Source organism: Argopecten irradians, chromosome 6, assembly GCF_041381155.1.
Source record: "Argopecten irradians isolate NY chromosome 6, Ai_NY, whole genome shotgun sequence".
NCBI lineage: Eukaryota > Metazoa > Mollusca > Bivalvia > Pectinida > Pectinidae > Argopecten > Argopecten irradians.
The window spans coordinates 42,345,480-42,358,631 of record NC_091139.1 but is presented as its reverse complement, the minus strand read 5'-3'; the positions used below and the strand labels follow the sequence as shown (position 1 = coordinate 42,358,631).

Here is a 13,152-nt window from a genome sequence, read left to right as displayed (position 1 = left end):
AATTCACAATTTTGATTGGCCTTATGCCTTAGAAGGTTTGTGCAAAATTTCATTGAAATTGCTTCAGCAGTTTTGGAGAAGAAGTCGAAAATGTAAATTGTTTACGGACATACGACGGACGACGCACGACGCACGCACGACGCACGACGCACGACGACGGACAAAAGGCGATTAGAATAGGTCACTTGAGACTTCGTCTCAGGTGACCTAAAAACAAGTCCGATAGACCTTCTACAGAATTATTACACATTGTGAACGATAAGGTGCAGAATATTCTGAGAGGAACCCAATATTCACTGAAAAGGACTCATTTTCAGAAAAAATGCACAGTTATATAAAATTATAAACCACACTGTCAAGAGAAACCTCTAAATTATTATTCATAAAAAGTTTAAAAACATTGAGAACAGGATATAAAACTATTAAAATTAAAAATAAAACTCACCACTTTTTCAACTTCTTCTTTATTGCTACATGACTGTTCATTTCCTTCCTCAGTCGACACAGTTAAGTATTCCTCTTCTCCCTCTACGTGACAGAATATGTGGGGAACACCATGATATTTCCACAGCTCCAGGGGGTTATCTTCCTTCCATGCAAATGAAGGCGCAGTCTCAAGTTTACTATCGTAAAACTCCTTCGAAACAAAATCGCATATTCGTGGATGCTGAAAAAACACATAAAAATCGTTTTTATATAACATTTATCTATTGCTTCATCACTTGATACCCTTGAATAAGTGAAAGTAATATAAAAGTCATTTTGTTAAGAGTGCACAGATCACTGAATGTATGTGTAAAGTAAATACGGAATAAAAAAAATGTTACTTGAAAGTTAATTTTCAAAGCATACAACATTATTGTCACATATACTAAGTTTTTGACCGAATTTTGTACTCCTTCTTGGTATATATAACTGAATCCATAGAGCTAAATAGTTATTGCATACCATTCGATATTGCGTTGTTAGAATAATCGCTTGTTCCGAAAACCTCTCGAAGAGTGATGTCTCCAGGCCAAGCCTTGCGGCGTGTTGACACATGACGACGGGCCGCAGTTGTTTGTGATCCCCGATGAGAACGACTTGTTCTGCCTTGGTAGTGATGATAGCAGCTAGACATTCTGGCTCTGTGCACATACCACTTTCGTCAATTATGCATTGGAAGATTTTGTTTTTCGTGCCCCGGATGAACTTGGGGTTAGTTGTCATAGCCGTTGTACAGAATATGACATCATAGTGCTGCAGTTCTTCTTGCTCTGCTTTGCTCAAAAGAGTTTTGTATTCTTTCAGCTTTTGCTTAAACTCATTGGCTACCTCGGGATCACCGATTGAAGAGCAATTTTTGAACGACTGGAAATACTTGTCGAACACAAGGATCTCATCAGCATGGGGTTTTCCTTCTTGCCGAATTAGACGATGTAATGCGATGTCTTGAAGTTCCCTGTCTGGTCGATTGTCAGGTCTGCGCGATTTAGCAGACTGAAGTTTTCCCGGAATAGGATAGTCCATACACTCGTGGGACGATCCATACATTCGGACCATTCTCGGCGCCAGCTCTCCAAGTTTTCTTTTTGTCCACTCTACAAGATAACAATGATGGTTTAACACATTATAAATCGACAGAATGCAAAGGGGTTTTGTAATAACTGTGAATCTAACCCTGATCTGTGTGTGGTCGATGAGCACATGCTTCAATTATCCTTATCCATTTCCCAGTTTCTAAGGTAAAGTTTGATTCAATTTGTCGTTTGAATCTATTTTGAGCTCGAGTTATCGTGTGGGTATTTGATCATTAGATTGAATTTCCCCATAAAACATATACTTACTTGCAACAAGATCAACAGATTTGTTCGATGGTCCACAAAATACCACTTGTTTGAACGGATTTCCTTCTTGATGCCACACTCTGTTCAGTTTTGTAAACAGATACAACAGTTTGATGCCAGTGAACGTTTTCCCAGTTCCTGAAATAAATAATAAATTATATAAAATGGGTTGATGTAAGTCAATCCTCACTTCCCCGTTTCAAGCTTAAAGGGTTAACGTGAATCATTGTTTAAGCTTAATATAAAACATGTCTACAAAATAACGCAAATCAAAATTATTGATACATAAGAATAGCTAACAGAGAAAACTTGATTGAACTAGGACATAAAGACCATGAAAACTAAAATGATGTCAAACATAAATGTCCTAGTCTCCGTGCTCTGACACATTCGGACAGGACTGGGAAAGACAGGCCAGACTTGGTTAACACTAAATGCCCAGTCCCCCGTTTTATAGCAAGAACATCATGGGAATTTAAATATATAATTACCTGGTGGACCCTGGATGAGGGTAAATCTGTTGGTGAGTGCCTTTTGTATTGCCCTGTACTGCTTAGAGTTGTTCCGCGAAAACCCGACAACATCCACTTCTACCTCCATCCTCCTGGCTACCGCCAAATAATTCTTGCCTACATATAAGGGCAGATGTATTTAATAAGATTTCTAACTCAATATTTTGCTAAATAGACCCAATTGAAAGGGGTTATCCATGGTTGTTAATAATGAACAAGAGGCCCATAGGCCCTAGCGGTCACCTGAGCGGATACAGAATGAAACAAATACATATAAACACTAACTATTGGTCCATCAGGCCATTGAAATAAGTCAGTGATTTTATAAATTTGACTTTTAAATATATGAAAATTATTTGGGCCATCAAATCTGTGAATTCAGATGGAGACTTTTGAAATTTTAGCCATTTTGACCTATTTTGGCCCCGCCCCTCTGGCTCCTGGGACATGACAAATATGGATATGATGTGAAAATGCTATCGCAAGGTAATAATTCTAACCAAGTTTGATTAATTTCCTATAAAATAATGCTCATAAAAGTGTTATTCAATATAAACTATAATAGATTTTACCCTCTACCCGGGGAAAAATCAGAGATTACAGGGCCATTAAATTCACAATTTTTGTAAAGTGTCTTAAAGATCCTTTTTATCTATGGTTCCATCAAATCTGTGAATTCAGGTGACTTTTGAACTTAGCCATTTTGACCTATTTTGGCCTGCCCCTCTGGTCCCTTGGGGTCGGCCAGGACCAATATGGATATGATGTTAAAATACTATATCAGGCTTATTTCCTATTAAATTTGAGCAAATAATGCTTATAAATGTGTTTTTCCCATATAAACTATAGTAAACTTGATCCCCTCCTAAGGGGGAAAACGTGAGACTCCAGACTCCAGAGTCATATTATTCACAAATTTTGTAAAGGGTATTAAGATCTTTCCATCTATGAAGAGTATTTGATTCTACCATTTCTGGAATTTCAGGAGAAGATTTTTATGTTTTACCTACACTTTTTGTATTTGACCCCTTTTGGCCCCACCCCTCAGGCTCCTGTGGGTCAGTCATGGAAAAATTGTTAACAGGATTCAATGACCATCTCATTCTGATAATTCTGACAACATTTGACTTATTTCCTATTACAAATTAGCATAAAATGCTCAAAAATTTGTTTTCCCAATATAAAATATAGTAAACTTGACCCTCAGGGGAAAACGTGAGGCCCCAGGGTCATATAATTAATCATTTTTGTAACGGACCTTAAGACCTTTCCATCTATGAAGAGTATTTGATTCTACCATTTCTGGAATTTCAGAAGATTTTTTTAAGTTTTAGCCTATTTGACTCCTTTTTGGCCTCATCCCTCAGGCCCTTGGGGGACTTGGACCATATAATTCACAACTTTGGTTGACCGTTGCCTATGGAAGGTTTCTGCAAAATTTCAGCAAATTTGGTTCAGTGATTTCGGAGAAGTCGAAAAAGTAAATAGTTTATCGAAATACGACGGACGACGGACGGATAAAAGGCGATTTACATTTCAACAAATGTTATTGCAAATAAGATGCAAATGGACTTGGCATCAGGCAAAGCCTATATTAGCCATCTCCAAACAAATCCGGTATGGTACAATTATCAACAAAATATTTTAACATTTATCATTTGATCTTGAATGAATATTATAAGTGTATCTCCCCAACCTGTTGCCGTAGAAAAATCTTTAAAAAATCCTTTAGTTTCAGATATATATTCTGCTATACATTGCAACAAATATTTATTATTTTCTTTATCACAATGGTCACGGCCATGTAGTCAAGTTTTTGTGTTAAAATGCGAGTGGGGAATATTAGGGTTATGTACTTTGGTTCTGAGTGAGGATCTTGGTTCATTAAATAATGGACATATAAAAAGATACTGTTCAGCTGTTTCATCACCAAGGCCACAGGAACATGTTGTAGAAAAGCGATTAGAATAGGTCATTTGAGACTTCGTCTCAGGTGACCTAAAATACAAATATTTTAAATTATGACACAAGTAACGAATTATATAACCTTTTTTTTATAAGTGATGGTGCAAAACTGTTTTATCATTTCTGAAAATAGTTTACTTTTTTTAAAGCACCAATCGTATTGTAAGGACAATGTTTAAAAATTTAGACATATATATACACACAAGGTCAAAAAAAATCCGATTCAATACAAACCGAGAGGCGGAATCTTGTATCCCAACGCAACTGCTTGTGCCAAACCGTTTGCCTTATCCAAGCAAAGCAACGCAGCCTCTGTTCTCCTAAAATGTAAGTTTATAACGTTATCAAAACAGATTTGAAAACCAATAATTTCTTATTCAGTTGGTTCAACTGAGAGTAGACTTTAAACAATCTTTTGGTTTAATGAATGAAATATCTGTTTGCGATGTATCCATATGAAAGGAGTCGACTAAAGTCAGTAAATTACGTACCTGTTAGATTCTGGTTTGACCATAATATCTACACTGCAATGCGGTTTCTTGTCGCTGTTCAGGATTTGTGGCGGTATACTTGCACTTGAAGGGTGAAGTAAGAAGTGCACTTCGATTCTTCCTTTCTTTTTCATTTTCTTGATCTTATCCACCTGTCCGTGCGCCAGCCAGATCCTCTTCTCTCCCGGTGATCCTTTCATTTGTTTGTATGTGACATCGTCTACATCGTAGCAGCACTTCAGACAAAGGTAATCTGAACTAGACACGTACTTCGTTTCATCACTGTTGTCGTCGTCTTCATTTCCGTGTAAAAGGAAGTCCATCGACATATTGCTAAACTCGATGTTCCTGTCTTCGCAGAAGTCAAACGTCATGGAAAAGGTTCCGTCTTTTTCATTCAGCTTCACAGGAAGATCGTTTACGGTGATTGAGTCATCATGACCTGCAATAGTTGCAGCTTCCATGCGTATCAACGACAGCCATACCTGGAGGTACTCCTCTTTCGATTTATAGTTTTCTAGATGAGCTTTTCTGGTTGCATACTTTGCCAGATATTTCACAGGATCACTTGGATGCTGTAAGCAGAGCTTGACGTTGTCAGTTAGATGAAGAATCTGTGGTGTTGGCACTAGTACCCCTTTCTGCGGCTCTGCGCCGATTTGCACTGAGAGAATTTGTGCATGATTAAAAGACATGGTGAATTCACATAAATGTTTTGTAATCGCCCCGTCTCTGACTTCTGAGCTTACATCTTTTACTGTTTTCGTACAAGCCGGAACATATGATCTCAGCTGATCGCCTTCCTGATAATCAGCACGTACAGAGAAAATGTTCCTAAGTGATGCCGTGTTTCGACTAAACAATGCTTTAAGAATGTCGGTCCATCGTGTATATTGCTGAAAGATGGCCTTCTGATGTGGATCAACCCGGAGCTCGTCAAGACCTCTCGTTGATGGGGCATACCCCCTGTGTGAGTAAAGTCGCTTTTGCCAGCGTAAGGTCAGAATGTCGAAAGGCCTATCGTCATCTGCATCCTTTTGAATCTTTGGTTTAGTTGAAACACCAAGGAGGTTGAGGGGTACTTCCCGACACGCTTGTGGAAGACCATGCATTCCTGGAATTAGAAGCTGAATACTTTTGTCGGAAACTGTTTCTATGAAGCCATTAAACATCGCAGGACTATGTCGTAGAACATGACCGTAAAACAAGGCTTTACATTGCTTCTGGAACTGTTTCGCTCTCCTTGAAACTTCATTGATGTGACCGCAAATGTCATCCACTTCGCCTGTCGTGTAGGGAACTTTTTCTTTGTTAAGGGCAGCATGGATGAGGCGGTGAACCACAATATCTGCATAACGTCGAATTGGTGAAGTGAAATGGGTGTATGGGGAGATGCTGAGTGTGAAATGCCATCTTTCTTTTCGGTTGGTCACAGAGCCAAGACATCTGTATTCTGCATGTTCTTGAAAAGATATCCATTCATTCCAAGCAATTGCCTGTTCAGGGTGACATTCGTCGCTTCCGATAAGTTTCCAGGCTTCTCTGAAGTTACCATTTTTCACATGTTGCTCTAAGCAGGACCAAATCCATTTTTGTAGTTCGATCACGACTCGGTACCTTGCTTTCGGTGCGTTAGCCACCTTCAGCTGTCTTTGTGGGATTGGCTTGATGTTTTGCAGTCTGAGGATGATATCAGCAATCCGGGGATAATCGTTCAACCACCTGTTTACTTTCTCAGCTGATGGAGCGTCCTGGCATCGCAAAATCGCAGAGTCTCTAAAGCTTGAACACACAAAAGCTGCAGCAGCGATGTTTGCCAATATCATAAATTCCTCAACTAGAAAATGAGCTTCTAGTGTATCGAACATGGAATCACCTTCTCTCTCGTTTAACAAATCCACCTCAGTTGGGAGCGAATGCATTGAGTCACCCAGTCTTTTACAGCGGCATGCTTTTGCAATCTTAAACAAGGCAATGATATCGGAGGTAAAAGCCTCATCTTTATCCGCTCGCTCAAGAATTATGTCCTGTACATCCTGGTAAGTGAACTGTCGTCTCGATTTGACAACGGTTTTCTGTATGCGTGTACGATTGGTGAGTAGCTTTCCATCTTGACTGAAGTACAGGAACACTGACAGAGCAAGCCTCTTCTTGTTTGGAAGTAGGCTACAGAGATTTTGACTGAGTGGTTCAGGAAGCATGTGATAGGGCTGTTTACTTTGTCCAGGGTAAAAAGTTGTCGCCCTTACTTTTGCTTCCTCATCAATAGGACTTCCTTTGTGGATATAGCTAGTAACATCTGCTATGTGTATTCCTACTTCTGTAACATTGTCATCTTCAAGTTGTTTAATACTCAGTGCATCATCGAGATCTTTTGAGTTCTTTGGATCGATTGTAAAGACAGAGTGGGATTCGGAAAGATCGATCCGGCCTTCCGTTAAAATTGGTGTTGGTTCTTCTGGCATTCTGCACATGATACTCTGAACGCTTTGGACAGTATCGGAACTGTAGATTGTTGGCACTTGATGTTGAAGCTCGAGGATTTTCAGTCCGCTGTTGGTCCCACCGTCAGATCGCATGACTTTGATCACTGCCCCCTTAGGATAAACTGTATCCCAGCGTATGAATACGACCAGAAACACGTAACTGTGCTTTAGAGCTGGGTTGATATTAACAACGTGACTGTATGTCAGTTCACAGGAACTTGAATCGTAGTCATAAACTTCCACCTGGAAATCATTTTCAACATGCTTTTTTGATATACCTAACTTGGGGACTGTTTTGTCAAGAGGACGCATCAAATGGTATTCAATTTCATCAAGTCCACACACCAGCACAGGATGATCAATATTTCGGAATCGGGTTCGATCAAGTCTACCAACGACTTTTCCAAAAGTCTTTTGTGCTTCTTGTGGCCTCAGTGCTTTCTGTAAGCGGGGTATAACGCTGCACTCTTTGCTTTCATCGTTAAGGATTTCTACGACCACTTCATCTTCCATGAAGTTTTTTCCACATTTCGATCTCCCACTGATCTCTATTTCTTTAAGATCCCCTTCTGGTTCCATCAACTCGCCGATTGCCTTGTGGGCTGATTCGATCTTGAGAATACATTTCTTGAAATGGCGTGGATCATTTCGCAGCAAGGAATTGAGCTCGTCTACTGACATGTTATCTGTGTAGTAGTTCATTTTATCACGAGAAGCATACTTCTCAACAAATCTAGGAGAGAGATCCGCTCCATTCATGATCAGATTCTGTTCTGTTTCTCTGATTCCGTCTTCAAGATTCTCCGCGTCGACATCCATACTCTGCTCAAACAGTGTCTCCGTATCGGCATTTCTTATCGACTCTGCATCAGAGCAGTCGCTTTCAGGCGGAGGAGATAAATTAAGGTCAAAAATACTTGATCTGAAAATTTCTGAGACACTGAATTCTTCATCACTTTCTATCGAGTGTTCGTCGCCATCTCCTAACCTTGCGATATAGTCGGCCTCATCTACAACGCTATGAGAGGAAACTTTGCTATTCCCAGTTGATGAGATGTCGGATCCCGCTGTATTTCGTCTCCGCCTTTTCTTCTTAACATGACCATCACCGAAGGGCGATGCTGAGTGTGAACGTGTTGTGTCCCTTTTCATTCTTTCCACATTACCTAATCTTGTAAAATCGCCAGAAGCCGATACTACTGAATTTCTTGCTTTGGCTGAAATGAAAAAAATATCTTTCCATTACTGTTTGGATTAAGCTGGCAATAATGAAATACATGAACTAACAAAATACTATTATATCAGCTACATATTAGTACTTCTAGAATTAAAATAACGATAGTGATTAACATGTAGTTTGGTTAGGGTCGATTTGTGTTAGCTTGAAACGTTCAATGTGAGTTACGAAAAAAAATCAGTTCCAAACAAATATGTAACACCTACTATCGACCGATGTTTTGATGTTTGCATAACTATCATCACGTATAACTTGACAGCCAGTTTTCTCTTTTTATACGTTCTACTTAATATGAGTCCGATGTTCCTACTTTTATCATGGTATTGAAAACATTTTATCAATTTGACGGAAAAAGAAAACTCCTGTTAAAAGATGATTTTAAATATTTCTGCATAACCAAATAATTAAAGAATCTTACATGGATCTTTCAAGTGGACAAGGAAATCTCAACCTGAGTGAAATGTTGATGGTCGAAATCCTTCACGAGGGTTGAGAAAAATCCCTGTCCTCCTGATAGACCCAGTTATGATTTTTGTCTCAGGTTAAAGTTAACGAAAAATGGTGAAAATTCAGTTGTTTGACAAAAAATAAAATGAACGTCGCGGTGCATAAATATTCATGACGTCGTCAACAATAATTGTCGCATGTATTGAAGACGTCACGCCATTGTCTAGGACGTATGAGCTGTATTTCCCATAAAAGACAGTGTTTTCTCCCATACTTCACAGGGATATCCCGTGGTTGCTAGGGAAAAGATATCTCTATCTTACACATTGGGTGTAAGACAGCTCACACGCGCTAGACAATAAACATGCGGCGTAACTACGGCGCTCATTGTAGATGACGTCATCAATTTTGACGCATAACGACGTTCCTGCGATAATGGCGCGATGAAAAAGCTGGAAACCAAGTGGAATTTCATCATTTTTTCTGCTAAGTATGGGAGAAAAAGAATCAAACATGGATCTGTGAAGTGGACAGGGATATCTCAACCCTCGTGAAAGATTTTGGCCGTCAACCCTCGGCAAGCCTCAGGTTGACCGGCCAAAATCTTTCACTCGGGTTGAGATATCCCTGTCCACTTCACAGACCCATGTAAGATTCTATTAATCTGTTCCCTAGCAACAGCGGGAAAACCCTGTCAGTTATTGGAAATTACTCTTCCTATTCCATAACTAAATAATTGTCGCATGTATTGATGACGTCATGTCATTTTTGAGGATGTGTGAGCTGTATTGTCCCTTCCCAGGTAAAGATAGGGTTTTATCCTGCAACTGTCACACATACTGACCGATAACTATTGCCGGATAAACTGGTGCTTTGTCCGTCAATACGATCACGTGAATTTGTTGCCCATCTGACGAAACTTTTTCTAACTTGACCCCAAACCTTTAACCTTCTCGTGAATGAAACGTCATTCTGCCCAGCTAAAAAGTGACGTCACATTCATGGAATTACGTCATTTTTACGATATCGAAAAATCTCGAATGGCGGTGTCGTCTTTTTCTTGGCTCATGGCAAAGGTATGCATTATAAAGTAATTGTATGGTGGGTAATTATTTTTTTTAGCATTTCTATATTGTTTCAGTTGTATTACATACTAGACAGAATTGCCTGTACTGTTTGCGAATGCGATTATATATTTCCACGGTAGTAAAAAGGAGTTCACTCTCATTCGGTATAGTGAATGAATCCCTTCCTCCGCATCAAAGAAGCGTCTCGCTTCGAGCGAAACCAAGTAAATAACTAGCTTTCCTTTTGAATGTCATAATGGTTAATGGTTACAGGATTAACAGAATACGCGGTTTGTATCTTACAAGATTTATTTTGGCGCTCGACACGGAAAGCCGAGATTAATCGGCAAAGACTCGTCATCTCGGCTTTCATAAGTCTCGCACCAAAATAAACCTCATATTGTAAGATACTTACCATGTATTCTCAGTATATGTTCCCTAGCAACAGCGGGATAATCCTGTCAGGTATGGCTGAAATATTATTTATATTCCACTAAAGTGTTAAGCATCTTCCTTACTTCAGAAGTTATTATCACGGTTATTATATTCAAAATGAATACCAGACAGGATATGTACATCGAAAGAAATCGGTTGACCGTTTGCATGTGCACTCTGGCTTTGAAGATGGGCGTCACACTTTTGTAATCTTTAATGAAGAAATGTCTTTATTTACCTTTACCTTTTCCTCGATAAATTGGGAGTATCTTTATGCCTATGATTGTGCAGTTTTTGTTTTCTCCTGAACACCTGAATCGAACGCCTTTGATTTTGCTATCACATAGTCAATGTATGTTAAAACAAGAGTAATAGTAACCTCCGGAAATCAAGAATACATTGAATACAAACTGATATTTCAGAAAACAATACTCACGCCTGCGATGTGGTTTTTTGACGTGGCTTTCTTTCAATTTCTCAACTCTGGGACTGTTCTGTACGATAGAAGAAAACAGTGAATTAATATGTTTCCATAAAACATTACCACTTATAACGACCGAGCACGTGTTGACAATTTAGATTACATCACATTAATGGGATAAAAGACAACTTACAATTTGAGGTTCCTTGAAATTGCTACCCTCCAGCCAAGCTTCGATTGGTCCTTGTTGGTCTCTTGCTTTGATTTGTAGGCATTCCTCTGTTGCAAGATCCTTTATAAACACTTCCAGTGACGATTTCTGCTTTGGACTCTTTAAAATAAATGTGTATTATTTTAAATCGCCGTGTAAACATTTCGGTCAACGGCCATGATAACGTAACGTATCTAACGTATACCCAGTGGTTTTCGTGGGCCATAAATATCGCGATTTCGCCTACAAATAATTTATAGAGTTAGAGAGTAAACTTAATATGTCTATTACTAATATGTATTAGATGGCGCGGATTAATTTATGTGACAATACCAATGTCCCACGAAAACCGTATCCCGCAAAAATTATCGCCTATACTGTATACATAACTCATAAAAGGAAAATACTCAAAAAATATGTAATGAAGAAAACTAATCCATGTACTAGAAATTTTGAATCCCCTAACCTTAGCATGCAGAAGTGCCGATTCCGCCTTACGGACTGCCAGATCCAGTTTACCCATATCGTGTAGGGCATGGGCCCATATTTCAAGGATAGAAGGCTGGTCCGGATAATCAACCATTACTAAAAACAAAATGTGTATAAAGAGTTATTTAAGGAGGAATCTGGGTAGAATTTTATGCTATTGGGATATAACACAAAAGAGAAAGCGTTCGTTCTCTTAATAAACGAGGGAACACTCTTATCCCGTGAAATTCCAAATTGGTTTTATTTCTAAAATCGTTACGCCGTTTTCAATATCTCCCAGGGTTCATTGCGATCCCCACATTTCATTGAATATAGGGACCGCAATGCACCCTGGGAGAGATTACGATGTAACAAAGGGTGATGCCATTTTAACGCTATGAATCGTTAGCAGTAATAACCTAGGTTACAAGTATAAACAGTTAATACAGCCATATTATATTGTTTGTTAGGATAGTTATCAAGGATTGGAGGCCTGATTTTGAAAATAAATGTACTGAAGAGAAACAGAGAACAATTCAAACGAATCAAGATCAATATTGGTTCCATATGCAAAAATAATGGCTGAATAAAAATGTATTTATTTATTTTGTGTAATATCAGTGACATTATTTAGTTAAGGACATTATCATCGTCATTGTTTAGTTACCTTTTTTACATGTTTCTGCTATCACCTGAGGCACTTTTCCCTTGAAATAGAAGAAATGCATGAATGTTATGTTCAAAGCAATTTCACAATAAACCATTAGAGGTTATGTGCTACAAAAGATTGAATACAAATAAAATATCAAGTAGCAAAAACAGTTTCCATGCCAACGTAACACTTACCTCATTTAGTCCACATCGCAGCCACTGAAGCAGTGCCTTAAGTTTACCGTCCTTTACACTAGGGCCCCACGGCAGTCTGTTGTACACAAACAACAGGTCATTGTATATAGTCCAGGGGATGCCGAGCGATCGGCCATCAGACTTTTCAAACTTTACATCAGCCAAAATCTGTATCTCCGAGGCGACTTTTAAGACTTCCTGTTCAAATGGAAGATAAGCATAAAACGGTTTAAATCATAAAACAAAATCAATCCCTTTTTATAAGTCCAAATAATGAAATATGTTCTTAACCTACAATAAGGATTTAATCAAGACATTTTTGAGGAAAATCGTCCAAGTCAACCAAAGAGGATTTCAGATGTTAATATTCCACGCATGTAATAGTACATCCTCGATACTCCAGGGGACACTGTCACTATCGTGATATCCACCCCTAGAATATGTCATAACAAAACCATATCGAGGATGCTTATAAGAGTAAAGTCAGTGTTGTCACATCGAAGAGGATACTGAAGGGTAGGGGTCACATGTTTCACTACCTAATATTTAAAGTAGGCCTATATTGATATTGCATAAGGATATAATTAGTTTGGTTGTTTTCATATTAAATCTGACTTTCTGTTTGGTCTATTCCTTTAGCCTTTTCCTTACTATGAAAATATAATCGGAGAATAGCCCAAAAAACCGACGTTTTCCTAACGTCAAAATAGTGCGTTGCGTATTGATTTGGAGAAAAAAAT

The 13,152-nt window shown here is 38.7% G+C and overlaps 1 protein-coding gene across 1 annotated transcript in view; it reads right to left on the bottom strand.

Moving 5' to 3' along the window:
• LOC138325952 (3'-5' exoribonuclease HELZ2-like) overlaps positions 1 to 13,152 on the bottom strand; it is a 31,169-nt gene that overhangs the window by 4,756 nt on the left and 13,261 nt on the right. Inside the window, exons 5-15 of the mRNA XM_069271971.1 lie at positions 12,413 to 12,610; positions 12,234 to 12,273; positions 11,565 to 11,683; positions 11,081 to 11,218; positions 10,903 to 10,960; positions 4,795 to 8,497; positions 4,538 to 4,623; positions 2,318 to 2,455; positions 1,827 to 1,964; positions 949 to 1,580; positions 446 to 667 (exon numbers count right to left, since the gene is read on the bottom strand). Of these exons, the coding sequence (XP_069128072.1) occupies positions 446 to 667; positions 949 to 1,580; positions 1,827 to 1,964; positions 2,318 to 2,455; positions 4,538 to 4,623; positions 4,795 to 8,497; positions 10,903 to 10,960; positions 11,081 to 11,218; positions 11,565 to 11,683; positions 12,234 to 12,273; positions 12,413 to 12,610 (5,472 nt within the window). The remainder of the gene's footprint in view (positions 1 to 445; positions 668 to 948; positions 1,581 to 1,826; positions 1,965 to 2,317; positions 2,456 to 4,537; positions 4,624 to 4,794; positions 8,498 to 10,902; positions 10,961 to 11,080; positions 11,219 to 11,564; positions 11,684 to 12,233; positions 12,274 to 12,412; positions 12,611 to 13,152) is intronic.